The following is a 27,995-nucleotide window of genomic DNA, read 5'->3' on the forward strand; positions in this document are numbered from 1 at the left end:
CTGCTGTTTCTGGGCAGCAACAATGACGACCTCACTCTTCCTGCGGCAACTTTCACTTGCTGTTAGATTGAGTCCTGCATTGCTCTATTTCCAGCAACATCATCGAAGCCCCTATTTTTCTTTTGCTCTCTGTAAGTCCCGAAGACACATCAAGAAGATAAATCAAATCGGATAGAGGGAGATTTTAATTTTTCCCTTGAGTGTAGCCTACACCAAAGGGCAAAATAAAATCACAAATGCCCTTCATGTCCTGCTTGCACGTGTGGACCAAACTCCACCGTGCTCAACAATTCTCCCACTTGGAGACTAGTACACCCACTATATCATCCTCTTCCTCAAACATGATATCCACTACCTCTGCAACTCACTACTCCTATCTTCATGCTAGAAGACCAACTAAAGTTGCGCATAACTTCAGTTTCTCAAGTGTAACACCCTTTGTCAACATATCAGTAGGGTTCTTACTTCCACAAATTTTCTCAAGTACCAACTGTCCATCATCTAATAATGATCGTATAAAATGATACCTGATTTGAATGTGTTTTGTCCTAGAATGAAGTGTTGGGTTCTTGGCAAGGAACATGGCACTCTGACTATCGCTGTAGAGAGTGCCCTTTTGATTTTTCTTGCCCAATTCCTCCAAGAAGCCCTGTAGCCAGATCATCTCCTTTGCAGCTTCTGATACTGTAATGTACTTAGCTTCTGTGGTAGACAAAGAAACTGTTTTCTGTAGATTTGAACCCCATGAAACTGCAGTACCACCCAAAGTATAAACAAACCCTATTGTACTTTTTCTGCTATCAATATCTCCAGCTAGATCAGCATCAACATAGCCCCTCACCTCTAAGCTCTTTCCTGAGAAACACAAACACGTATCTGATGAGCCTTTTAAGTACCTCATAATCCACTTCACAGTTTCCCAATGTTGTTTTCCTAGGTTACTCATGTATCTACTCACAACTCCCACTGCATGGGCAATATCCGGTCTAGTGCAAACCATAACATACATAAGTGAACCAATGGCTGAGGCATAAGGAACCTTACTCATGTAATCTAGTTCCTCCTCTGACTTAGGTGACTGATCCTTGCTAAGTCTGAAGTGACTGCCCAAGGGTGTGCCAACTGGTTTGGCCTTATCCATATTGAACCTGTTGAGTACCTTTTTCACATACTCAGCCTGCAAGAGTCTCAACGTGCCTCTGACTCTGTCTCTGACAATTCTCATACCAAGGATTTGCTTCGCAGCTCCCAAATCCTTCATTGCAAAGTGCTCTAACATCTGCTTCTTCAAATTATTGATCTCATCAATACTAGCCCCTGCAATAAGCATGTCATCCACATACAGTAACAAAATGATGTAAGAATTGTTAAAATACCTGACATAGCAACACAGACTCCTGATTGCTTCATTATCACTTGTTAACCTAGGCGTCAATTTGTTCAGGGAGTGGCACTGAACCTAGGCGTGCTCACAGCTGAAGAATTTGATGAACTGGTAGTTCCCGAGAAGATGATCGGTCCCTCTGATTGAGAGAGTGATGATCCAATAATGGAACCATATCTGGTCTACAAGTTCCATTTTCACCCTTTTTATACCCATTTAAATATGAAATTGGTTTGCAAGAGTTGATTGATTTTGTAACCTCAAAGTTTTGTCATACTTAATGAAGGAATAACGAGATAAAATTCTCAATGGGGGAGCTAAATCATCACCTTGTTCCTTTGTCTCGTTGGCAACAAAATAGTGGAGAGGAAAGACGGAGGAAGAGGCTGACCTCCTTTTACCCAAAGGAGGAGGGCCAATATTCTTAGATGAATGGGCCTAAGGGTATAGGGTTTGTTCTTCTTGTAGGACCTGGTAAGACTCTTCGGAACATCTGGGGCCCTTCGTCTCTAACTCATCTGATAGTGATAAAAAAGATACGGATAAACTTATAATTTTACAGTTATCTAGTAATTCTACGATCATGTAAACTTATAATTCTGTAACTATAAATAATTGTATAAATGAAAGTAATGTATCATTAAATTATTCATTGATCCAATTCTATATGGTATCAAGGTTTCTGTAGAGACCAATCGTTCGATGGTCCTGCGCCACAGCGTGCCCACTGTCACTGCCGTAGCCAGTACCGCGCCACCATGCGCCTTCACACTGCCGCCGTCGCCACAACAGAGTCCCGAAACTCTGCTCAGAGCTCACCCGTTGACGGTCCTGCCACGTCGAGCCTATGCAACCGTCGCCGGACTGTCTCCCCTCTATTTACTTTGTCGTCGTCGAATCGTCGCCTGCCAAACCTCTGCAACCCGTTGACAGCGAGACGTTCCGCACTCGCCAGAACCGGCAGCTCCACGCCACCGCACGCCGCCGCTGGTATTTCTCCTCCCTCTTCTTCTTCCTGTTTTTTATTTTCTTCCCTCCACCTTCGGTTTAAATCGAGGTCCGATTTAAATCCAGAGCGCGGCTCTCACACGTGTGATTTCTACACGTGCGAAAAAAACTAGTTTTTACTCATGAAGATTCTCGAATTGTTATTCCCGAAGTTTATAACCCAGCCACACTATTCCATATCCATAACTCGGTCAAATTCACTCTTACAAATTATTTTAGCTTGAAAGCTCATATGGAGGTTTTTCTTTTTTGTTATGATCTACTGTTGATGGTTCTTATTCTCTGCATTTTACCACAAAGTTGATAAATAATTATGCAGTTCCAAATTCCTAATACACTATGTCAGGATTACTATTATCATTAATCTCGTGCCATCTATTATTCCACTTATCACTGACTCAAACACCTCTCATGAAGCTTGAACTATTTCGCGTCTATATCATCTCCTTTCAAGCCCAACCATGATTCAAGACTTGTGCTTATGGGAGGAACCAGGGACCACTTTCTATTATGCCAAATGCAGACTAAAATTCTATATTATAGGAATATTATACAGTCTGAGAAAATCTACTCCAACAATAGAACTCTATTTCATTATTCTCAGTAAATTCTACTCTAGACATACTTAACCCGCTTGATTTCAATCTGATTCCATTGTTAGACTTGCAAGTGCACCCTTGCCAATATGGAAATGCAGATGAATATCTGGAAATGAAGAGACTCCCCAAATCGCTCAACAAGCCTGCAATCAAGAGCATCAAGGCAAGCTGCCGATCCTTAAAGAGCTAGATGCACTGAAACTCCCATGCAACTCATAAATGAAACTAATGGTTGTTATGGAGATATCAATCTTCTGTTGCATGTCGGTGCCGGATCGGATTTCTGAGAAATAAAACAGATCAAGTCTCAAGACTGTCAACAACTGCAATAGTTCGCATAAGAGGAAAACAGCTTCGGTGGTTGAAAGGCAGTGTACATGGAAAAGACGAGAAGAAGAAAGCAGACTTGCAGAGTTCAGAAACAGCCAAAAAGGCCAATGATGGATGTCTCCGTCTATACAGTATTTTCGTGAGCAAACTACGTGGAAACCAGATCGATTTTGTCGTCTTGAAGAGCCACTGCTTTAATTTTATTTCATTTACAGAGTCTGCTTGTTTATTTTATACCTCTACCCTTTTCGGAGTAAGAGAGCTTTTTCAAATTTCACTCCAATCCGCGGCATCGATGCGCTTCTTGTCACAGAGGTTAGAAATTTACCAAAGACTCCGATTGAATCGTCTGATTTCTCTCTCTTCATCTATGCCTCTAAAACCCAAGCCTAGTTGTGGATCCTGTTGGACAGACGTTTAGGACTAGTTAATCAATAATTCAAAAGACGGAGCCGTTTTGGGGAAGAAGGAAATGGCGCCGCTTGTTTAACTTTCTAGAATGTAGTCGTCCGCGTACTTTATCTGCTATGGCGTGCTATAAGCCTGTCAAGCGGCGATAAAAAGCCGAAAGCAACTGTCCACGATTTCTCGCTACAATTCAACAGAGTCCATCCTCGGAGAATAAATAAAGTCAATTTCGACATTGCTTTCTTCCAGTTTTCGATCGACTGCCGTACCTCTGGCTGCGGATCTGTTTCGTGGTTTGATCCGGTGGAGATGTTTGTCCTCGTCGATATCGCCGGTTTCTGGACTCGGGGTTTTTCGTGAACGAGTGGGAATTTTTGGTAATCTGATGGCCACCGGGACCGTGGCCACGGCGGCTGGCGCCGCGATTCTTTTGTATTTTTTTTTTACTCGGAGATTGTCGGCTAGGGTCGGCGATGACGATCCTGACGGGGTTCTGAAACCGAATCGGTCTGGGCGGAGGACGATTGCTCGGAGACCCGCTCTGGCGCCGGTGACGTGGTTTGAATTTATGGCGTCGTTGTCGGAGACGATTCGGTTTACCTACTCGGAGACGCTTGGTAAATGGCCAATTGGAGATTTGGCTTTCGGGATTAATTATCTCATGCGGCGACAGGTAAGGAATGCTTCTGGGATTTTGATTCGGGCTTTCTGATTTGGATTGTGAGTACTGTGTTCAATGTTTTTATGAATGTGTCGGATCAGAGGGTCGATGGAGTAGTAATATGCTGCATCTCATGTTTTTATTCTTTTCTAATCCTGAAAAGCGACTGTAAGACTGATTTTCTATTTGCACTCCCTTGTTCTCCCGTTTGTTAGAGCAATATAGCTTCTTTTTCGGAATATGAGTGGATTTGTACTAGGCTGGACTCACCAAATCATGAGTTTAAGACTGGAACGGCTGGAATAGAACTGTAAATATTACTGAAGGTGTAACTTTTGAGGATCCTTCTGCTAATAGACGTGTATCTTTCTGATTGATTAACTTATGCAACCATGACTTACCTTGCATGTGAACATCATAACTTTTGATTAGGTTTGACATTCTTCAAAACTTTTTGCCCCTTCTGGTGCGGGTGAGGAGAGCATATGCCCCAAAGTTTCTTAACTTACTTATCATTAAACTCTCATATTCTTATGTGGTCATAGAAGTGGAAAATTTCTAAGAGATAACTGGCTTTCAGAAAAATATCTACTTAAGAACAACTTAAATAATTTACATTTTGATTTCTTCATAAGCTATTATTAAACTGCCATGGCTTCTATTCAAGGTCTTCTCCATTTACGATTGAAAACCAGTTTCCTCTTTTGCTGTAAAGCTGCAAAAAATTGCTTATCATTCTTTCATTTATTTCCTTGCATACTTGAAGAACTATTTCAACATGTAAGTATGGTGGAATTTTCAGGTGTTGAGTTTTTTTTTTTCTTTTTCTTTTTTTTCTACAGGGTAATCTACAGGTTGCCAGTTTATATGCAGGAAGTGATTGTGTGCAGCTTAAAGGTCCTGAAATCATGTCTGACTTGATTCACCATTTAAAATTATTGACATTCTGTATGTTCTTCTCGAAGAAGCCATTTCCAGTATTTTTGGACTCTGCTGGATACTCACAGGATGATGTTCTTTTTCAAGAACCTAAAGCAGGGGTATGTTGTTGTTTAGAATACAGCAGACTACTAGAAGAATGTTTTCATTTTGAAGTATTTTTTTTTGTATTATTGACTTTGGATAACATTTCTTGCTAAAAACTGTCACCTTTCATGCAGTTTCTTAAACCTGCTTTTACAATTATACGGGATCAGAATATGAAGTGTTTTCTTCTATTAATTCGAGGGACACACAGCATCAAGGATACCCTCACAGCAGCAACTGGTGCAGTTGTACCATTCCACCATTTACTTTTAGATGAAGGTGGAGTTAGCAATTTAGTTCTAGGCTATGCACATTGTGGTATGGTGGTTGCAGCTCTTTGGATTGCAAAGCTTACAATTCCTTGCCTTCTTAAGGCAGTCGATGAATACCCTGACTACCAAATTAAGGTATGAGCAATCAGTTTGTATGTACGTTTAAGTAATTGCCTCATTTGCACATCTACTGCCCTGGCTAATGATGTATAGATTTGAAGTTAAGAAAATTTGTGACTGAGATCACAATAGGAGAAAATAACAATTTATTTCGAAAATCACAACAAAATAACAAATTTTCTGGAAAAAAAACAATTTTTCTCCTGAAAAGCAAGCCTAAGTCTTGTGATTTATCTCAGATCATCTTTATTTCTCTTCTTATTTTCTCTAACTTAAGTACTATTTTTTGTGCAATTACAAGTTTCCCTTGGTTGCAAAAACAGTGTAAGCAAGTTGCAGCACTTCATGTCAACTGTTGAATAGTGGCAGCTTTCTTTGGGACTTCATGTCAGCTGACATAGGAAGAGTAGATTTAATTTATTAAGGATATTATAACCTTTTCAAGAGACAAAGGAGTTAATAAGATTTGAACTTGTAGAGGTTTGAACGGCTGTAGAGCTGTCCACATGGGTGGTGAGCAATCTTTTTCATGCTTTGTGTTAGATTTCTTTACCGTGTGTTGAACCAGGCTTAATGCTTATATTGCAGAAGAAGAGAGAGGAGATGAGGTCTTAGGTTCAACTCTGATCTCTGAAGGGTTCAACATTCAAAAAGAAAAAGTTGTATTTCAAGTTTGAATTAGAATACCTGAAATCTGATGCAAGCGAATGAAGTATTTGAACAAAATACTGTTGTATTAAAGTAAAATAATTTACTTATAGAACAAAATACTGTTGTATTAAAGGAATAAAGAACTTTATGTACTTAAAACTTGTGTCTCTGTTGACATTTCAAATAAAACCCCAAAGCAAATAAATCCTATAAGCCTAAGCTCTTCTTTTCTTTTATATGGGGTAGGAGGGTCACATTAATTTACAAGAATGCTATTATTCTGTTTTATCATTAAAATATTATTGAAATAAGAAAAACATATAAAATGAACATCTAGGGGGTCCCTGGGGTGTCCTCGGTTCATGGCTCTTTCCTCCCCCTTTTGCCTTTAAGGAAAATTGAATCCTGTGTTGTATTTTACTGCTGTACTGTTATCTTATTGAAGTTTTCAATCAATAAAAGCATCAGCATTATCCTATATATATATAATGAACATCAATTATGTACCTTTAAAAAAATCAATCATGCATGCATGAGATAAGAAATAAATAGAATAATAAGAAATTATTTTAAGTCATTTATTTCAAATATTATAGTTAAACTAGAAATTGGGTGAATAGGTCCATACTCCTTTTTTTACTTCTTTTGTACTTTGGACTAAAATTTCAAAACTCTTTATCTTGTTGATTATTGAATAATTGGATTCAGCTTCATATGTTTGTGAGTCCTATCTCAAGCTAGATCAGATAGCTAAATTTTTCTGTACGAGTTGATACCAGTGTTCTTTTGGTTGGATATTTTATTTATTTCCAATATTCAGATGCTCACTTATAGCTGTAAACTTAAAGAACAGACAAAAGTAACAATTTGAAGGGTCTCTTCGCCTGGCCATGTCATGTGCACAGCTTGCCCTTTGATTAATATTTATTTTTTGCTGAGCTATATTCATCCTCCCCCCTAGTTTAGTGTTGTGTCTGAGATTGAATGACTTGCTTCTGCATAGTTCTTAAAATTTGTTCCACATCTGAATGTGCATATAAAATGTAATGGTACTCTATTATGTGTTAGATTGTTGGGCATTCTCTGGGAGGTGGTACTGCTGCAATCTTGACTTACATTCTTCGAGAACGGGAGCAGTTTTCTTCAAGCACATGTGTTGCATTTGCTCCAGGCATGTTCTCTGTCACGAAGATCAAATAATATAGTATTGTTTGTTTCCTGGCATTTTCCTTAGTTGTTTGTTCTCAACCTTTCCATCCGTTTATTGGTAGAAGAAAACAGAAATGCATTATCAATTGCCTGATGGTCTTTGGATGTCCACAGCTGCCTGTATGACATGGGATTTGGCAGAATCGGGAAAACACTTCATCACTACAATAATAAACGGGTCTGATCTAGTCCCTACATTTTCAGCTGCTTCTGTTGATGATCTCCGGTCTGAGGTATGCATATTTGTTCTATTCAATTCATATTACCGCTTCAAATTGATGTTTTCGGTAGTGTTTCTATTATCAGCTTCTTCATGTTAACGTGCCTTACTTTGTATTAATACTAATTATTTTAGTTAGCATTATGTGCCGTTACCAAGACAGGAAAGAGAGCGGCAAATGTTGGCAACTGGTTCAATCCTTTGTCAAACATTAGAACATGATTTCCACTTGAATAGAGCAGAGTAGGAGGATTCATGTTGCTAACCTTTACATACTTAGAACAATACTCTGATGTTGATGTATAGCATGCTTCATGGATTATGTTAATCTCTTTCTCAAAAAAAAAAAAAAAAAAAAAAAAAAATTGTTACTGTATCTGGCTTTCAGTTGCAAATGAAGCTTGGTTTTGGCAAGTTGTTACGGGCATGCCAAGTTAGCTAAGGATGGGGTCGACCTCTGACCTCTCATTGTTTTGATCAATTCCCCTTCTTAGCTGTTGTCAGTTTTCTTGGCCTTTGGCCGTAATGAATTCGCCTTTTTTTTTTTTTGAAGTTTTGCACTGATCCACTGGCAGAAGAAATATGCTTAAAGTTAACATCAAAATGCTTTTCAATATTTATTGTGCACCTTATTTAAAGATAGATTCAAATTTAAATTTCCTTATAGTTTGAAAAAAAGAGGTGTAATCGGCTTAAGAAAAATACAAATAGCTGGATATTAGATATGTTAAAATATTAGTTTAGGGGTATTTTGGTTATTTCGTATGTTATGTTTTTATCTTACATGATGTCTGTTAGGTAGGCAATGTCTTCATATGCCTCTGGTTCAATTTTTATTCATTTTAGAGGTGTATTCTAGGAGATATTTAAGTTTATGTCTTGAGGGGCATTTTTGTCTTTATGTAAAAAATCATTTAAACCCCCGAGTAAAATAAGAGGGGGTGTCCTTTTTGAGGCATGCACTCCAAGGCAGCAGCTGCTCCTCTCCAAGCTCTTCTTCTCTTTATTTCTTTTCTTTTTTCACCCAAATCTCAAATTCTTTAAACACCTTGGAACATTATAAACCTACTTTTGGCCTGACATATATTAAATTTATATTTCTTCAGGTGACATCATCATCATGGTTGAGTGACCTACGTGATCAAGTTCAGCGCACTAGATTTGTTAATGTATTTTTCCGCTCTGCATCTGCTGTAGGGTCCCGACTGCCATCTATATTTACTGCCAAAGCAAGAGTTGCAGGTGCATTTCTTCGCCCCGTCTCCCGTCACACTCAGGTAAAACCTGCAGGACTATTGATATACCTGAAATCTTGTCATAAAAGATAAAAAATATGTGGCTTCTATTGATCTTACAACTGCCAATTGGAACTTTATTGCATGACTTATTGTATTTCTATCGTGCTTGACTGTCGTGTGGTTCAGATATTAAATGTTAAGTGTGCACATATCGATTCTGAATAGCCATGAGGATCTGTAAAACAATTTGTATCCTTCTGCTATTGTCCTGTCCATAATTCATTATGTCCATTTTTAATTGAAAGTGGAATGGTTCTTGAAATAGAAGTTCACTGGAGGAAGTGGTGAAGAATTATTGCTGAAAAGAAATATCAAAGCATGGATGTTCTAGCTTGTAGTAACCTAAAAGTCAAGGGAGTTGTTCTATTGACAACTTGCTGTGTTGCATGTTTAATCCCACTCAAGCAATGCATAATTGTCTTCCTAGTTTATGAAAATTTTGCTTTACATTTCAATTTCTTAATGGAAAGGATTTGGTTGCTTTAATATTTTACTAGGAAATGAGGATCCAGTTTAGGAGTAGCATTTCACTACTGCTGATTTTGTCATTTTTCCTAATTTGAGATCTGATCCCAGGGTGTGATGAAGCAAGCACAGAATGTAGCTCAGGCTGTTAGGACCCGCTCATCTTTCTCTTCATGGTCTTGTATTGGTGCACGCCGACGCTCTGTAAGTCCATGGCAGAATTCCGAGGTGGATGGGCCAGCTACTTCCTTAATATCTAGGAGAAACTCCAACTCGGTGATAATTGAGTCAATCAATGAGTATTCTGATACTGTGATGAAGCGAGCACAGAATGTAGCTCAGGCTGTTAGGACCCGCTCATCTTTCTCTTCATGGTCTTGTATTGGTGCACGACGACGCTCTGTAAGTCCATGGCAGAATTCCAAGGAGGATGGGCCAGCTACTTCCCTAATATCTAGGAGAAACTCCAACTCGGTGATAATTGAGTCAGTCAATGACTATTCTGATACTGATGGTATGTTCTATCAGGAAACATCAGGAGAAGATGAGGTCAATCCAGCTGATAGGGTCATCACTACATCGACAGCTGAAGAAATGACTGAAGGAGAGCTTTGGTATGAACTCGCGAAGGAGCTTCACAGGGAAGAAGATGAATCAGGTGCACAAGCCCGAGAAGAAGAGGCCCAAGTTGCCAAGGAAATTATAGAAGAGGAAAAGGTGGTCATAGCAGATGCAGTAGAAAACAAGAAGCCCACATCCTCTGCTTCAGAAACTCAGAGGTTTTATCCTCCAGGTAAAATCATGCATATGGTTGTGTTGCCACCATCTGAGACGAACTCTGATGAGGATGGCCCCGCGCAGGAGAAAGTAGGAATATATGAAACACCGAGGCATTTGTACAGTAAACTCCGCCTCTCTCGGACTATGATAAACGATCACTATATGCCCATGTATAAAAAAATGATGGAAAGATTACTCTGTGAACATGAAAAGGATGCAGATGTATCTGAAGCTGTAATGTGAAAGATTTTCCAGGAGTCTTCCTCGTTCTCTCCGCCGCCGCCGAGGAGACTTTGGTCCCTCTAAATCTCTCTCATCTAAAACTCGTCCTTCACAAATCTTACTTCATTTATCTTCTCTGCTCAACTCGGTATTCGTTGCGTGTGGTTTCAGCAGCCACGCACGATTCTCAGTTTATATGCTAAGTTTCTTACGCTTGAGTTTATGGGTGTCCGCCATTAGAGGATCGTCTATGTTGATGCCTTCACAAGAATGCATTTCAAGGATATACCTGATTATTCGTATTCATCTTCTCAGCTGAATCTTCAAAGTCTATCGTAAATCTATATCGATGCAGTCAATACAAATTCCCTTTTGAGGCCAAGATCATGTCAAAAGCAAGAGAATTTGCCCAAAGGCAACTCTGTGGGATGCTTTCAGAGCCAATCCCACTTTTTCAAGTAAACAATTCAGTTATGGAGGTGATTCTTAACTTACTATCACTTCTCTGAGAAATTCCCTTTTTTATTTCCAACTAGAGAGAAAAAAAACCCATGTACTATCTTACTGAATCAAGTATTATTATGGTCTTTTTTGCACTTTGTAAAGACTCCCTAAGATCATGCAACTTTGATGTATTTCATTTATTGCGCTACTGTGTTATGAGTAGCAAAGCTCCTCCAAATTTCAAGCAAAAGGAACAGTAGCCAATCTAAATTATTTCTCTTTGTTCTCATGTATAGAGTAAAACTACTTGGCAATGTGAGTTTGACTCTTTATAGAATCTATCTGTTCTAGTTGTTTTCCAGATTTTTTTACAGTTAAATGATGTCATACATCCAAGAGATTGCTAGAAGAACTTTTAAGTTTTTAATTGGTTTATAATTGCTGAATCTTTTCCTTGTGAAGCTCTTCTATGTCGCATTGGCATTTGTAAATGCCAATGCTTGACAGACCTCCTCGGTAGAAGGGGAGAGGGACAAGTCCATTCTTAAAATTTCTGGCGGCTCTTTCCTTTAAGCAGGATCTTCACTTTTTATGTTTGCTTGGTGCATGATATAGAATGCTTGCAAACCATGCTCCATAAAAGTTCGTTTGTTGCTGCTGCAATAGCTTCTTATGGGGAATATTGCCTTCTCCATGGTGTTCACTGTATGGCAATTAAGATCAGATCATGCAAAATGCTTTGTCCATATAAGAATTTTAGAAATTATAATGTAGGGTATTTATGTCATTTTATATAATGTACTTATGTCCCTCAAGAGGTTTAGGATAGTTTTGATATTAGTCCTAGTTAAGTCTGAAATTAGAGAATTAGTCTTAGTTAAATCAGAAACTATAGAGTTGCTGTGTTATAATTTAGGGCATCCATGTACTGAGGGGCAATCTGTTCTTTTTAGGGTAATTGATAAAATGAGTTATAAAACCAGATTAGGGGTCGATCTCAGACCCCCTTAATGAAATGCTTTCTTGTCTGCAGCAGCTTCTCTCTCAATCTTCTTCTTCTCTTCTTGTCTCTTCTCTTCTCTCTTGCTAAGTCTTCTATTTGTTATTCTTGGATTTTATAGAGAATGTTATTGCAATGCAAATTTATATTTGTATATAGATATGAATGTAATTATGGGCCGGAAACCAAAAACTTCAAAACAGAAGACCAAGATTTTATTTGGAGACATTTGTATTATATATATATATATATTATTTATATTTAAATTAGGTGTTTCATATGTTGGTGGACGAAACAATCACATTCTCAAGCCCCTGGCTGCTTCTATACTCCATGCCCAAGCTTTGTTCAGGTAAGTCCACAAGTTCTTCTTGGTCAAGTTTTAATTCTCTTCTCTAAGAACTACGGATGGCATTATCAAGTGAGGTTGAGGCTTGCTTAAGAAAAATTTAAATCTTGAAGTGCTGCATGAACTATCTAGAGTATTTATAAGGATCAATTATAAGGAACACATGAATGATCAAGCAAGTTTCATATCTATGTTCAATCATGCTGGACATCTTCGTATACCTTTGGTAGCTAATAGTGAAAGTAGGAACATAGATATCTAGTTACTAGGATAAATATATTTGATTTCTTCATGTCATAGGGTCTAGCTACAAGAAACTGATGATTGGTCGTAGGAGTGGGCATGGGTTGGGTTAAACGAGAAACCTGACCTGACCCGATTTTAGTGGGGATGGGGTTTGTCCTTACCCCACAGGGCAGGAAAGGGGTGAGGAAAAAAGCCTGGTGCAGATATGGGGCGGTAATTGGTTTTCCCATTCCGACCCTGAACTCGATCAATAGTGTTATTCACATATATGGTGTATTTTAAAAATGATTTGTAAGTTTAACAATAAAAAAGGGAATTTTTTATTGTTTTTGTCTTTAAAGGTCTACGAAAATGATATATATGGATTGTTACCACAAAATATTGTAAGTTTTATGTAATTTCAATTTTTTATATTCTATCCCCACCCTATGAACTTGACTTGAAATCTGTCCCTGCAAAACCTGTCATGGGGTGGGATGGGGATGGGGATGGGGATGGATTTCTAAAGCTGTGATGGGTTTTCATGAGGATATGTTTTGGATGAGGTTCATGGGGCAGGGATTGGTTTTCAAAAATCTGACCTGAACCTAACCGGCACCCACCTATAATTGCTCTTAATGTTTAGTATAGTTGAAAATCCTTCTTCTCTACCTTTTTTTTTTGGGATGTGGTGGTGCTTTTTAGATCTTATGCATTGGCATGGAGGTGACAAGGTCAGGCAATAAAGCATGGCTGATGGGGACTCAGCACTTAGTCAAGGGTTTTCATGTGTCATATGCCTAGGAGAGCATTAGGTAGGGAAAGATCAAATCAGTTTCATCTTCTGTATGTTTATTGACTACCGACTTTGGATGCTTACCCCATCTGCATTTGGGGTTGCCTCTGGTTGTGTGTTTTGAGTAGTAGATTGAGCCTTGTGAGACAGGCAAAATCATATCTAAGATCTGACTTCGATTATATTGATGTTGAACTTGCATTCTATACCCCCTTGCTCTCTAGCTTGGCATAGATTTTCTATTTAACTTCATAAAGCACCACTATAGTTCAAATGATTTCATTTTAATATATTAGGACTAAAACAAATAATTTATTTGAGTAGTGGAGTAAAAATATTTCCTTTGTTGTCAACAACTTGGGATGCCGCAATTTGTTTCAATCAATGCTAATGTTGTGAATAATAATTTTCTGTTGATATTGGGTCTCTTCTAAGGCCATGCACATCATGAACAATATTCATCTACAGTATTGTCAAGACGTTGACACAGGAAGTTTTGAGGCTAGCAAGTTACAACAAGAAGCCAATAAAAGGAGTAATAGAGGAGATTGTTGACACATACAGACAAGTGCAGTTGAATTTTCCCTTATTTCTATTTCCAAGTGGCTAAGAGACCACTTGGATGGTTTTTATGCAAAAACTTCATATCTGGTCTTTATATTGGAAACATTCAACAGTTTTGGCTGCATTGGCTGCATTATTTGCAAGACAGTATATGTAATGATTATAGTAAGCAGTTTTTTTCTTCCCCTATATAGTTTTGTTATCTTCAACTTATTTTATTTGTGATTAAATGCAACTTATCTGACTCATAATTTTCAGGTGTTCTGTGTGCAATTGTTATCTCCTTCAAAACAATTGCCTATATACTTGCTGGATGACTGTTAGACACTGCAAAACATGCTCATGGAGAGGTATGTGCTCCTTAACAGTTCCTTTATAAACAGAAATTTTGATAATCTCCATTGCAAGGATATAATCTTAGTCTTGATCTTTTACACCCCCACCTCAACTCCAAAAACAAGAAAATTTGATAGTGAAGATGACACTTAAGGGGAGGGACAAATACGTTGAAGAATTACTCAAGACAAGCCTAAAAAGATCATTTGTCTTTTGAGAGCCGCATGCCAAAGGGTCAGTAGACTTCATTACCTGAACTATTTGCTGGAAGACATTGCAAAACCTGCTAATGGAGACGTATTTCCTGCATATGGGTTCAGTGATGAACCCAAAATTTGAGATACTCCACCTGCAGATTGGGAAGGATATAATCTTGAGCAGCTTCAGGATGGTTGTCCTTTTGCCCAAGCATTAAACGTTGGATTGAGGCCAATTCTCCCCAAAAAAGGATTTCTAGCTATGGGAAATAGTAAAATCTGAATGTTTTGGAAGTAATCTATGAGAGCAAAAAGGCTGGTGGCAATTTGCAAATCAGGAATAGCAGCTCATGTATTTATGCCACCACTATTTGATCAAAGATTGATAATGTCTCAAACAAATAGTAATGTTCACTCATGGACTTCAACTTAAATTTATCGGCACAAGAGAAAAGCTGTATGAAGTCATTATTGTAGTTCTAGAGCATTAATGTTGCTTCTGAGCATATTTTTGTGCCAATCTCGTTCATGTGTTAACAAGCAGCGATGAGCTCTAATCGAAACAAATTTTAGTAGAGTTTCTAGACCATTCGAGGCGACTATAACATGATTTTTCTCTAATTTTTTTTTTAAAAAGAACAATTTAGCAGAATGAATCACAAAGACAATATACTACAATTCCAAACTATCTATCTTCCCCATTTATAACCCCTGAACCTGCAACACGAGAGGATTTCAAGACATTCTGAACGAATTCCAATAGGTGTATTTCTCATGGATAACCATTCTCCCATATCCTGGTCTTGCAACTTCAGCCTTTCATCTCCGATATGAGTTGCGAGTGAAGAAACGGTAGTCCGGGTGATCAACTTGAAGAAACTGCAGCCAGTTTTCGGCTGCTCGTAATAAAACATCAATTCTTTGACGCTCAGAAGCTCCATATGGGGTCCAAACGGAGCCTTTAAATTTATAAGATGCCAATCCAAAGATGGGAAGCGACAACTTGGGAGACCTGTCTGTCTGGTAGTGTGTGGATGGTGAGTGTGGCTGCCTGGTGGTCCCACCTGATTAGAAATATAGTTTTACACTGTTAGCTAAATAAAATTTGAAAGCTTTAGAAATTCCATAAGAACGTCTATTATAAACTAGAAGCAAATATGGCCCAATTTATCTAGGACTGGGAATTGAGGTTAAAACCCTAAACCCCAAATACCAGTGCCTCTAAAAACAGAGGATTGTCAATTCATTCCTTGAATGAGAGCAACTCAACACCCCACGTCAATGGGTCTTATTGGTCCATTCAGGGGTCCAATTCACAGCCCTCTGTTTCAGAGACACCATCTTTTTTTGTTTCAGCAAATCCCAACCCATTTGTCTTGGTCTATAATCCCATATATACTGATTCAGTTACTTGAATTCACAGCCCTCTGTTTCAGAGACATCATCTTTTTTTATCCAGCAAATCCCAACCCATTTGTCTTTGGTCTATAGAGAGAGAGAGAGAGAGAGAGAGAGAGAGAGAGAGAGAGAGAGAGTACTTTTAACAGGTGTTGAAAGATTGTGGTAAGTGAGGAAACAGGCATCCAAGTCTTTGAGAGTTGGACCTGTAGGTATTCTATATATGGGGTACCTGAACGGTTTCAATGCGAGTGTTAGTGGATAGCCATCAAAATAGAAAAAATAGAAAATAGATATGTATCATTGCAAAACCCATCTTACTATATTACTGGTTACAATTCCAAATAACTCGTACCAGGCAACAGACAACCAGCTTGATGGCAGGAGATCACAGCTCCTTAATGTTTTCAGCTTGTGGTGTTTAGATGCCAGCAGAGAAATCTGTGAAACAAATGTTGAAAGAGACAGTTGAATGAATAACATGTCCACCAAACAAAGCATAAACACATATTGGACAACTGGCCCAGAAAAATGCAAACGATAAAAGAGATTCAAATAAATCAAGAATAAGAGCTTGCCTTATCAGCTAAGGGCTCTCTACTGTATGGCGAATCATTTTCTAGGTATTCAAAATCTAAGCTGCTCATTTCACCATTATCACTTAAGGAAAATCTTGTCAGTCTTTGGACATTGGACTCCATATGATTTTGCTCCTCCCCAATATGTTTCAAATGCTTGTCTGGGTCTGAATCACAATCACTGGATGAATCCCTGGGTGATTCAGCATCACTTTCATCTCCTAAGTGCCTGCAACCATTCAAAAAACCATAAGAAACACACAAGTATATAAGGTCATCCTTTTCACCTGCAAGCAATAACATAATTAAACAATCAAAGATCTACATAAGAAAGCAAATTTTGACCAGTCAAAGGAAGAAATAAGATGAAGCTTCAACCTCGTAGAATTTGAAACAATGTGAAGGGCTTGTTAAGTCCTGTTTAACTAGCTTCAGATGCCAGCTCAACTGACATTGGGAAGTCAACGACAGAAAATTAACAAGAACACAAAAAAAGAAGAAGAAGAAAATAAGATTAACAGCATTCCTCTAAATTTATTAGTCAATAAAAAACTGTACTTCCACCAACCAATAGTTTTTGCATCGATTTATATCCAAGCAGCAACTACATCCTCAGAGGAGGAACCACGAAGACAAGAAATTAGATAAATTAATAAAAATCGTTCCTTCACATTGAAGGCTACCTCAACGTCAAAGCAGCAATGGATGGATCCACATATAATTGCATAGCCGACAAGTAAGGCACGTAATATTGAACAACGGTATCACCACCGTTCAAGACCAGTGGTACTCCAGCCCCGTAAGCGCTCCATTCTTTGTAGGACTCCCAGAGGTCCCCCAAAGTGAAGAACGGATGGCATTCGGACTCGGCAGTTCTCCATCCTTTAACAGTCGTCTATGCACACCAATATAAACACCATAAAGAAACAATAATTAAGAAAATAAAAATTCAACTTAAAAAAAAGAAACGTCCGATACCTTAGAGAAATACTGGGCTGGCACAATTGGAGTCGTCGATTGAAGAAAACTATCCAAATTACTAGACTGCGGTCGGGGTTGTGCTGGACAGACGGCCAGTGACGTCTGCGAGTGGTCCATTTCCACTCTTTCGGCCTCGCAAGAAGCAGAAGATTTTCGCTTATCCTCAAGATTCTGCTCCTGCAATCGCCTAAGCGGCGGCGGACTGTAAAACCTCTCGACACGGTTTCGGTGAAATCCAATCATTGGCTAGAGATTTCGGACGTAAATAAACGAAAATACCCAAAGATTTCACCGGGCGATTCGGAGCAAAGGACAGGGCGCGGATTCAGGGCGTTGATTATGATGGAGAAAGAAGGATTAACGAACGCGGATCTTGAAACGGAGGGGGCGAAGAAGAGGACTGTAGTGGTCTTGGTTTCTCTGTTTTTCGAAACGAGGCAGTGGAGGGGTCGCCGGAAGAGGGCTTTGTTTTAATAGGCGCAGAAAAAGGCTCACTAGCTAGGTCTATAACTAAATTACCAAACTACCCCTCCATCTTTTGAATCGGCCGAGACGTCCAACCCGGTGAAAACCCCCATCATTTTGAAATTCCTAAACGAGCCCCAGAAGTTAATCCAGGGGCGGTCTCGTCATTCCATCTCCAAACGTCCGACCCGGACCGGGCCCCTCCTCCTGCTCGGGAAGAACAAAACGATCAAAAACCCTTTTCTCAAACGTCCATTTCCTTTACTACCCTTATCCTTTCTAAAAAATGACCCTTGTTCCACTCCCCTGGAGTGATCCCTCTTCGAACGGTCGAGATTCGTCTATCTATGCCGCTGGTTTAGGGGTACAATTGTAAATTTCAACTATTTTTCAAATTCCAAGCTAATTTTCCCTCTAATTTGGGTTAAGAAATGGAGATTCGACTGTTAAAATATCTCATAAATGAGGTGGGCTCCGCCACCAAGTTTCTACCAATCGATCCTACGTGGCCTGGGAAGTTTTGATGGCTTCGTCCGTTTGCCACGATGGAACAGCGAAGACTAGATAGGGTGGGTTCACGAATCACGGCCCAGGAGATGAAAAAGACGAAACAGACACTACTTGTTGCCACGTCAGCCTCTACGTGTCGCCCAAAACAAACCGGACTCGTCCGTCATTTCCGCATTTCACATGTCCGGTACCCGTCCTCCGCGGTTTCTGCCGCTCTGTTTTCTCTTACCCGACAAAGAGAAACGGAACAAAACTGAAGTTACAGACATCGCGTATCGTATCGCCTTTCCGTTTCGGTGGCCGGAGTTCGAGGCACGTGTGAGAAAAGCGGCGGGTCATCCGAGGCGTAACAGAAAGCGAATTATTATACGGGGCACGTGTTGTCAAAGGAGAACATCACGTGCTACATAGCTCGCCGCCGGACGATCTTTCGTTTGGGGATGCGGAAGGGTGGCGCCGACTTTCTGACAAGTGACAGATAGTATACGTGCGAGATTTGGTGAAGGGGCATTTTAGTCATTACAAATCCACGTCAAGCATGTGTGCTTGAAGATAAGGTTACTTCACTAAGTACATTATCAATGCAGGTGAAATGTGGGTATCAAAGGAATACTTTTTTTTCCTCTCTTGGTTTTTAAAGTGCGAGTGTACCGCTATGGAAAGGTGCAGCTTCACTTATTGAAATCAAATCAGTTGACTCATATTTGCTGGTCAATGTAAGGAACTAAACAAGCAAATTTAGCCTAGTCAGTTGTATTTTTGCTCTTCCCCAATTTTTCATCTTGTAAGACCAAGATCAATTTTTGCTATGATTTATTTACAACTAATACTATAGTGTCAAGTCAGATGTTAAATTATCACTAGAGGGGATGAAGAATACCTAAAAATATGCATTAGGGGTGCCTATCTATTTTTTAATATCTTAAAACCTAGATTGAAATAGAAATGCTAACAATAAATTTTTAAATAGAAATAGACACTCAAATATTCAAGGCATGTGGCCCCTTAAAATTATTTATTTCCCTATTAATGCTCTTTTAGAATAAGTGTATCTTGTTTACTTCACCACTTAGTAAAGAACTATTGTAAAATTGGGGCATAAGCAACTACGATAACCAGGGCGATTATTTATAAGTAGTTTCTTAAATATCCAATTAGGTCATACCATGTATGTATAATTTGTCTGCCTAACACTTTAATTTTTGGAGTTTCTTCAAATATGTAGTTTCAGAATTTTGAAATAGTATGAAGTTTTGATATTTTAAGTAGATGATACATTACTATTACAATGTGGGACCCACCATGGTTCACGAGCTGGTGGAACCCACTATGAGGACGTGGGATGCCAAGAAGATTTTTCACCCAAGCTAGCACGAGTTAAGAGATAAGAGGCTTACAAGACTTGAAAATCAAATGGGACTCACAAATATACCACAAGTCGATAATCTTATCAATATAAATTGAAAGATCATGTAGGACCCACAAAGATAAGACCATGAGCCAACCTCCTCTCTTATATCCACATGATTGAAGAAAAGTTAGAGTTCAAGTTATATTAAACCTCTAGTAGATTGTGTTATCTTTTTAGAGAGTTATAATTAAAATATAATTAGGAGACTTAACTTCCTCTATATAAGTGTTGTAATTCGGAATTAATCAAGTTCTACAATTCTTTCTTAAGTAAATACCTCTCTTTGCTTGGCACACACCTTTCTTATCTTCTTCTTCTCTCAACCCAAGAACTTTCTTCCCCTTTTCTTCTTTTTCTTTTTCTCTTCTCTTGTTCGGAATATTGGAAAAGGGATTGTAAATTCAACAATTACATATTTTATGAACCACATTGATTGAGTTATATTTTTTACTAATCAAACTCGATATGCTAATCTTCCTATAATAGCGGAGAGGAGAGGGAAAGAGATAGAGATAGAGAAAATGAGGAGATGTGTTTAGAAAAAGAATTAATCATTTCTACATCCTACCCATGAAAAAAGATATCACAAAGTTTAAAACAAAGACCTATAAACTGAAACATAAAGTGGAATTGATGGAATTTTTCTCAGAAAAAAGGTCATTCTTCTCATATTCATCAAATATTTGCTAGACAAACGTGGTATACTAATGTGTGGATTGTAGTTTTTAAATGATCTTATCTCTTCAAAAGTTAGGCTTGTTGTATCAAGATATAAAATGAACATTTTTGAATATGAACTCACCTTTTTAGATCGACTACTTGGAGAGGAAAGGGGGATGACCTAGCTCTCTTCTCCACTCTCTTTGGTTCTTGGAGAGCCGTGATACGCAAAACTCTTTGAATCCAGTCTAGATTTCAGAATTTCACTTCTCTATTCAACTCTTACGGAATGGCTCATTTAAGGGACTTCCGTCATGCGTCAGGCTGTCAGCTATAGAACTCTCCTTTCTGAAAGTAAACGCGTCGAAAGTCGGAACTCAGAAATCTTTTTTCGTCGTTTGCGCGCTCAAAGTAGGCGGGAGGCTTAGGTGTTCTTCAGGATTTTTCGCTCCTGTGACCTCGTCCTGGTTGAAAGTTCTGAACTGTAATTAACCGGCGAAAGTAAAGAGGCATAAAGAGGCGTCCGGCGAAAGTAAAGAGGCAGCGTTAGTACACTTGGGTAAATCCTTTTGACTTCGTCAAAGTTAATGGCTAATACCGGAAGATAATACAATTAAATAGATTAAACAAACGTGGCTACTTTTATAATAAGCATTTTAATATAATATTAAAATGTATAAATATAATAATTAATTAATTAATATATTTTATTAATAAATTAAGATAGAATGGTGTTTAGTCTAAATTAATATAATAATTATGAGTTAAAATTAATTGGTTCACTAATTAATTATAAAAAATAAAATATTTAAACAAAAATATATACTTTTATAATGTCTAGATACTTGATCAAATTCTTACTTAAATAATATTTTAATGATCATTCTTAAATCACTAATTTAATATAATAATAACTGTAACAAATATATTATATATATTATTTTATTAATAACATAATAAATAATAATATAATTCTGAAAATTTTAAAATCATTAGTTTAATTAATTATAAAAATATAATAATTAAACAAAAATATTTTATCAAATGCTTATTTTAGTAATATTTTAATTATCACTCTTAAATCACTAATTTAATATTGTAATAAAAGTAATGAATATAGTAAATAAATATTTTATTAATAACACAAGATAGATTTTAATATAGTATAAATTAATAATATAATTACAAATAAATAAATAAATAAAAATATGTTTATTTTTATAATTTATAAATAAAAATTCATGTTATCTATGTTATCTTATAAAAATAAATAAATAAATATTGAGGAGGAGGCGAGAGAGGGGGAATCAAAGAGCGAGAGGCGAGAGATGAGGTTCCGATAAAGATCAAGAGGCGAGAGAGGGGAAGAAAAGAGGGCTGAGATGAGGTTCCAGTAGAGAAGGCGAGACAAGGTTCTAGCAAAGAGAGAGAGATGAGAAAGGGGAAGCAGAAAGTGCCAAGAGAGAAGGTCAAGTGAAAGAAGTCGAAGATGGAGGGGCAAGGTCGAGTGAGAACAGGACGTTTTACATTGATCATTCACTTTCACTTTCCTTCGGGTACGCTCACTAGCATTGTTAAATTGGGTCGGAGGCCTATCCCAAAATAACTAGTTACTTAAGAAACTTTTTTCCCAACAAATAAACTCAAGATCTTTGTATCCACGAATCCATGTGAAATTATTTTTTAACAAATATTTTTAGATAATCACTTTTACTTTCACTTATCCTCCGATTACACTAACAGGACCAAATGATCTCAGTTGCCATTGTAAGTATCTTTTAAAATGTTGTGGTATGGCGAGTCTTTAGAATTTGAGTTCAGAGAACATAGTTGCTTTTGCCTAAATCCATATTGAATATATTTAAATAATCTTAAACTATACAAAATGGTAATCATGAATAGATGTAAAGTGCAGCTTTTCACTGTTGTTGCTGGTTTTGCTCAAAACCATTTCTACCTCTGTTTTGAGAAGGAACTAAATAACTGTCCTAAATTCCATATGATCAAAATAATAACTGTGTTTCCAACTTCCCATTGCTCTTTTAGAATACTTCTCTGTTGGCTCCAATCTGTTGAATACATTGCTTCCGCAATAAAAAATGTTCCCTCTGCGTATACACTTTACAAGTGCTTCTCCATATCAAAGTATGCTTCCACTCCACCTACTCCTTTTCTCTTGTACCATGTAATTTATCAGTCCATCAATGTCGAACAATTTGGTGGGGAAAAAATGAATCAGAAGCTGATGCATCTGAAACTATCCTTTCTGCCATCGTGCTTCTTCACGCTCACTGGATTCTTGAAGCTTCATCTTCGTGAGCCTGAGAACCACATCCTTCACGAAGTTGTCAAAGCAATATGAACAGCACCCTATGGTTAAATTCTTCATTCGATCACCCTCCTCCACAGGGTGAAAACAACTATTTGGTGGATTGACATGGACAACCATATTCTCGTTGTGCTCAATACCACATGCTGCTAAAATGGAGTGGGTGGAATATCGAGCAATCTCCTTGAAAGTCGCAGATTCTGCATTGCAAATACCAGTGAAGAAGATTAGGAGTTAGTCCCTCCTCCTTAAGCAAATAACACTACAAATATGAAAAAATGGATGATCCACAGTAGGTTTATAGATATCATTAATAGCCATTCAAGAACAAAAATATCATCAATATGCCTATAAGACTTTGTTGATCGTGATCCATGTTAAGTCCATTGGTGCACTTCAGGAGCTCAGATCAGACGAGGAGTATTTGCTACTGTTAGAATCTGTCACGCATTACACCTCACTTGAGGCCTGTGTGAATCGTTCAATCTGTTTGAGTGAGACATGAAATCCCATCGAGTTTTCTACTCACAAACAGGATATCCATGTTTTCCAGATCAATTGCCCACTGGCTGAGGAGAAAACACTCCTCATCTGATTTGACTCCATACTACAGCATGACTTGAAATCCCATCAACGTTTCCACTCACAAATAGACATCCATGTTTTACCAAATGAATAGAAATTAGTGAATAACCAGCAATCTTTTGTATTTTGTGAATGTTCAATCCGACACACTGGTGAGGCTTGAACCAAATACTTCACACTATGAACTCTTCCACCCTCCTAGCCAAAGGCTCAAGCCACCAAATTACCTGAAAATCTAGGTCACAAACACTCGAGTGCCTTTTCCTTTTTTTTTTTTTTTTTTTTTGCCACATCACACAGCCTTTATGAAACATGCATTCAATTTACCTATAATGGAACTTTTTTCTAGGGCAGCAAGTTGTTTCTCCTGAAATTGAAACTGAAACCTAATTTTTGTTACACATTTCAGGAAAAGCTTTTGAAACTCCATAAGTTTAAAAATACATAGAAAGCTTTTCCTTTTCTGGAAGGTAATAAACAATTTCTGGAAATATCAAATGCACTTCCTTAAAATATATTCAAGCAAGAGACAAAACATTCTAGACTAAGAGAACATAAAAAACACAACAGACTTTCGAGGAGAGACATGACAGGAATGCAAAAACTTTTAAGGCTTTGCAAATGCAGTAAGAGAAAAAGAGGGACTTTTTGTTGAAAAGACAATTGATTGGCACAAAAAAGAGTGGTTTACTTTTGTAAGAACTCTTGCTATTTGCAGCTACACTTTATACTTGGCAAAAAATTATTCCATAGTGTGTATTAGGATATACAAGTATATTTTATGCTCTTCTTTTATCATCTTCTTACAAATTAGTACCTTAGACATTACCCCATAACATTCCACAGGGGTATTCAAGAAGTTTGTATAGTTCCTTTACTTTACCTCTGGTCATTTGTCCTTTTTGATTCCTATCTCTGTTTGCTAACTCTGTCCCAGAGAAGAACAGAGACAGGACAGGTGATTTTTACGTTCTTATTGAAGTCTCCCTGCAGATGCCAATGAAGTTCACAATCATAGAACAGTCATACCTAAGAGAGTATCTCTTGACAGAAGTGTCAAATGCCTTTTCACCATGGTCCTCACTTGTTGCTTTGCATCTTCATCCATACCCCCACTGCATCTTCTACTATGTTCAGATGCAAGAATATCGTCATTAAGCCTAGTCATGGGCCTGATGTGCTCATGTCCTGACATATCATAAAATGAACCCACAATTTCAGTTTCAGTATGCAGAATTTCACTACTAGGTCCATTAGAAGAGGTGATAGTAGCACCATGATTTTCTTCTCTTCCCAGATAGCTTATTCCTGCACAAAACGGATCACTGTTTCCAGTAATACAGGAGAAGTTTTCTTCCAAGCTTGATGATCTAAAGTGGGTGCCATTATCAAGGGTTGCACAATTTGGAGCACCATCATCCGCTGTTCTTGCACGTTCAGTACCATGTTTGAGTTGACTATCTTCTAAACTGCCATTTTGTGTTTCAGCATTTTGCATCAGCCTGTTAGATGAAAGCAAATTGTGTATTCGAAACCGCAACCTCCGTCTCCCTGAGACAGTTGATGCACCAGCTACATGACGTGCAGCTTCAAGAGCTTCCCTAACAAGGTTTCTAGATGAAGAAAGGGCATCATTTTCATTACACTCTTCTGGTTGGTCCAGGGCGTTTGCATTGTATGGCAGATTCAAATCTAAACCTTCAATACCAATTCCCCTAACCATGGGTTCATTGTGCAAACCACTATTGCACATGGCTTGATCAGGAATAGGATCAGAAGCTAGAGAAGTATTTGACTCAAACCGAGAAGACTTGCAAGCTTCACAATACCAATTCCCTTCAGGTACTTCTCTCCCAAGACCAACACAAAAGGTATGTGCTGAGGAATCACAGATATCACAAAGTAACATAAGTTCATCATCTCCACCTTGCTGGCATTCAATGCAAAGAACATTTTCGTATGGATTAAGATACGTCATAATTTCTTCTTCAGAAGGTCTATAAACCTGCAAAGGACATTTATCCAGGTTAAAAAGAAGCAATCTCATAAAACTCTCTGATCTGAAGAAAAACTTATCAAATATCATCACGCATATATTATTTAAACAGCTGTAACCATATAGAGTCAACACTCAGCTTTAAAAGCAGAGTAAGTGGTTCCATTTATATCTATGACCAGAACGCATTCTGTTATCATCAGAGTTGCAGAATAAGTAGTAAGTGTAGCTATAGTTTTGCAATTCCCTACTGTTACAATACCCGATTAATCACATTATGTCTTACAATTGTACCAGGTGATTAGGGTTAGATTCGTTCAGTTACATTTCAGGGATGATACCTGAATCACTATAGCCAAAAAACTCAAAAAACAAAGGTAATTCTTAATATAAGAAAGGCATGATTAGATTTTTACCTAATTGAATAATACAGTTCATGAAGACATGATCAAGTAAGTTTATTTTTCAAAAAATCCAACAACAGTTATAATGAACACATCTTGGAAACATTATTTGGTTCAAGTTAGTCTACTTTCCTACATACTATTGTAAATCTCTTCAACATGCACCAGAATGTAGAAGGGACAAAATCAACATTTCCTCACAAATATGGGTAAGCAACATAAAAAGTCCTTGTAATGGAGAAACAATAAAACATCTGATCTTGTATGAATATAAACCATAGTTAGAAGAGGTACCTGATCACGTCTTGGGACCTTTATCACTGACTTCCTCAAACTAATCCCTATGTCTGACCTTGCTTCCTTGCTGATGGTCACAAATCGCTGTTTACATAGTGGACAACGAGATTCCACCTTAGACCACTCCATTATGCAAGTGAAGCAGAAGTAATGAAAGCAGCAATTTAGGGTCCCACGAACAATCCCAATCCGCTCTTCCGACAAGCAAATTCCACATACTTGCTTCCCATCAACCTGTGGCTCCACAACCTTCTCTTTACCCTTTCTTTCAGGACTTCTTATTTGCTGCCAATTTGAAAGCCCATCAACTTGGAGCCTCGTTGACACAGATGAGTTTCTCAAGCAAGTAGTTAGATTAACACTTTTCTGAGCTTCTCTTATGAATTCTCTCTCTTCCTCTGAGATCGTATATTCAAAGTCAGAAGACTCGGAATCTTCATGATCAGAATCTGAACGTGGAACAACTGTCTTCTTTCGCCGCTTAGTCTTCTTCTTCCCTCTCTTAGGCTCAGCAGTTTCTTCAACAAGGAAGTCATCATCTGAGCTCACAACTCTATACAAAGCTGATCTCCCTTTACTCTTAGTCACCTTTTTTGCTACTTTTGCTTTCCTCTTTCTTCTTTGGCTCTTAACTGCCTCTTTTTTCCTCACGGCACGATTCTGGGTCCGGTTCTTCTTCCAGTAGGACCCACTTTGTTCATCTTCATCAAGTAAATCATCCCCATCAGGAACAAATTCATCGTCATCAGTATCATAATCTTCTTCCTCATCATCTAAAACCGGAGAAGGCCTCTTTCTTTTGATTGACCTTCTTACCCCCGGTTTACTCCAAACAGAAGTCCTTCGTCTTGATTTGGATTTCACAAGCTTCGGACGTTCCTTAGAGCTGCAACTGGTTTCACCCTTAAAATCGAAGCTTTCCTCTGACGCATCCGATGCAACTAATGAATAAGAGTCGCTCGATCCTTGTGAACCGTCAGACTCTTCATCGTCCACCACATAGTCTTCGTCAGAACCATCTGAATCATTTTCTTTTGACCGAATTCGAGTTTTCCTACATCTGTTTCGCCCAACGAATTTCCCCCTTCTCGTCATCACTCCACAAGACCAAGAACACCAACAACTTCTGTAAGCCGGATGCTTTTTAAAGCCAAAATTTCGTGCAAATGAATCAATTATCTGTCATTTCATTCATTTGTTATCCGATCTAATTAAAAATCTTTACCAAAACAGCCCTAATTTATATCGCAATTAACTTGCTCTTCTGGAATCTCAATATCCTCAATGGAGAAAACCTGTTTCCAGCTGCAATTCCGAAAGTATTCGTAACATTATTCGATACAAATGGTCAATTAGTATCCATCAATGAATTCACATAGATGGAGATTTGTTTCCTTCCAGACAAATTTGGGGACGAATATATGAACAAAAAATAAAACTTCAGGTCACCGAATCTAAAAAAACGGACCGTCAGGGGTTCCCTACGAACTCAACGGTTTCAACTGAGAGACCGAAGAGAGAGAAAAGAGGGTTTCAGGCTTCGTACCTGCAAGGAAGCGAGGGGCGGAGACGCGCACACTCAACCTCGAGTGATCCCGTTATTGAGACCCATGTTTTTAGAAGGTTTTATCGAACTATAACAACGAAATTACCCATTCTCGCCTTGAATTGTTGGAAAAATCATTCTCTCTCCGCCGTGGGGGAGCTGCCGCCGATGTCTATTTATGGAAATGCATCCATATTATGTGTTTATTTAGCCAGTTGGATGCCGCACGTACCAGCCCAAGGCCCTAATGTCTTCTGCCCTAATCCTTCAA

The 27,995-nt window shown here is 38.2% G+C and overlaps 3 protein-coding genes across 6 annotated transcripts; 1 reads left to right on the forward strand and 2 right to left on the reverse strand.

Annotated features, from left to right (window-relative positions):
* The first annotated feature begins 3,868 nt into the window (after positions 1 to 3,868).
* On the forward strand, positions 3,869 to 11,341 carry LOC137958966 (uncharacterized). 2 transcript variants are annotated; one of them, XM_068806196.1, is made up of 8 exons: positions 3,869 to 4,402; positions 5,233 to 5,430; positions 5,551 to 5,823; positions 7,528 to 7,630; positions 7,783 to 7,901; positions 8,995 to 9,165; positions 9,763 to 10,053; positions 10,180 to 11,341. In XM_068806196.1, exons 1-8 carry the CDS (start codon positions 4,115 to 4,117, stop codon positions 10,672 to 10,674), a joined length of 1,938 nt encoding a protein of 645 aa, XP_068662297.1. In that variant the 5' UTR covers positions 3,869 to 4,114; the 3' UTR covers positions 10,675 to 11,341. The 2 variants fall into 2 exon arrangements, with proteins under 2 accessions (XP_068662297.1, XP_068662296.1); XM_068806195.1 differs by having other exon boundaries at positions 9,763 to 11,341.
* Positions 11,342 to 15,031: 3,690 nt separating this feature from the next.
* On the reverse strand, positions 15,032 to 17,942 carry LOC137960176 (uncharacterized). 2 transcript variants are annotated; one of them, XM_068807691.1, is made up of 7 exons: positions 17,801 to 17,942; positions 17,519 to 17,708; positions 17,224 to 17,435; positions 16,541 to 16,769; positions 16,318 to 16,403; positions 16,103 to 16,194; positions 15,032 to 15,628 (listed from the first exon to the last, which is right to left on the reverse strand). In XM_068807691.1, exons 2-7 carry the CDS (start codon positions 17,636 to 17,638, stop codon positions 15,384 to 15,386), a joined length of 984 nt encoding a protein of 327 aa, XP_068663792.1. In that variant the 5' UTR covers positions 17,639 to 17,708; positions 17,801 to 17,942; the 3' UTR covers positions 15,032 to 15,383. The 2 variants fall into 2 exon arrangements, with proteins under 2 accessions (XP_068663792.1, XP_068663791.1); XM_068807690.1 differs by having other exon boundaries at positions 17,519 to 17,942.
* Positions 17,943 to 22,466: 4,524 nt separating this feature from the next.
* On the reverse strand, positions 22,467 to 27,762 carry LOC137960479 (uncharacterized). 2 transcript variants are annotated; one of them, XM_068808114.1, is made up of 4 exons: positions 26,176 to 27,762; positions 24,757 to 25,486; positions 24,511 to 24,669; positions 22,467 to 23,096 (listed from the first exon to the last, which is right to left on the reverse strand). In XM_068808114.1, the coding sequence occupies exons 1-4, from the start codon at positions 27,271 to 27,273 to the stop codon at positions 22,825 to 22,827; spliced, it is 2,259 nt and encodes a 752-aa protein (XP_068664215.1). In that variant the 5' UTR covers positions 27,274 to 27,762; the 3' UTR covers positions 22,467 to 22,824. The 2 variants fall into 2 exon arrangements, with proteins under 2 accessions (XP_068664215.1, XP_068664214.1); XM_068808113.1 differs by having other exon boundaries at positions 24,511 to 25,486.
* Between the last annotated feature and the right edge of the window lie 233 nt (positions 27,763 to 27,995).

Source organism: Aristolochia californica, unplaced genomic scaffold (assembly GCF_029961685.1).
Source record: "Aristolochia californica isolate CCGP_79_NKW_82.1479 unplaced genomic scaffold, dmAriCali1.0.hap1 SCAF_3, whole genome shotgun sequence".
Classification (NCBI taxonomy): Eukaryota; Viridiplantae; Streptophyta; class Magnoliopsida; order Piperales; family Aristolochiaceae; genus Aristolochia; species Aristolochia californica.